General features: G+C 44.3%; 1 protein-coding gene across 1 annotated transcript in view; it reads right to left on the bottom strand.

The window, feature by feature from the left end:
• Window positions 1-327: 327 nt before the first annotated feature.
• Window positions 328-406, bottom strand: part of LOC111661031 (basement membrane-specific heparan sulfate proteoglycan core protein-like) — a 4,140-nt gene continuing 4,061 nt past the window's right edge. Inside the window, exon 7 of the mRNA XM_087176128.1 lies at window positions 328-404. Coding sequence (XP_087032254.1) covers window positions 328-404 — 77 coding nt within the window. The remainder of the gene's footprint in view (window positions 405-406) is intronic.

Genomic DNA, 406 nt, shown 5'->3' on the forward strand with positions numbered 1-406 from the left:
GACGAATAGACGACCTCAGGCTCTGGTGGACACCCTGAAAACACACACACACACACACACACACACACACACACACACACAATTCACCTCAGTGGAGCGTATATATAATAATTTTGTTGTAAACATACTCTATATACTGGGGGGTCAATACACAACAGGTAGCTCACTTTTTAAAAGGATATCTATCAATGGCTAAGTTAGCTTAGCATAAAGACTGGAAGCAAAACCCATCTGGCAGCACCTCTAAAAAGTTTCCAAATGCTTTCGTACAAAAGAACAAATATGTTATCAATCAGTGTGCTGGAACAGTTTCCTGTTCGGCAACAGTCAGTCGTCACGGTGAGGTTGCCGGGTTTGGTTCCGTCCTGCCTGTACGGAGACCAGAACCAGAACCAGAACCTGTGCT

Source organism: Seriola lalandi, unplaced genomic scaffold (assembly GCF_002814215.2).
Source record: "Seriola lalandi dorsalis isolate HSWRI2012SDOR001 ecotype SW California unplaced genomic scaffold, Sedor1 jcf7180002054532, whole genome shotgun sequence".
NCBI lineage: Eukaryota > Metazoa > Chordata > Actinopteri > Carangiformes > Carangidae > Seriola > Seriola lalandi.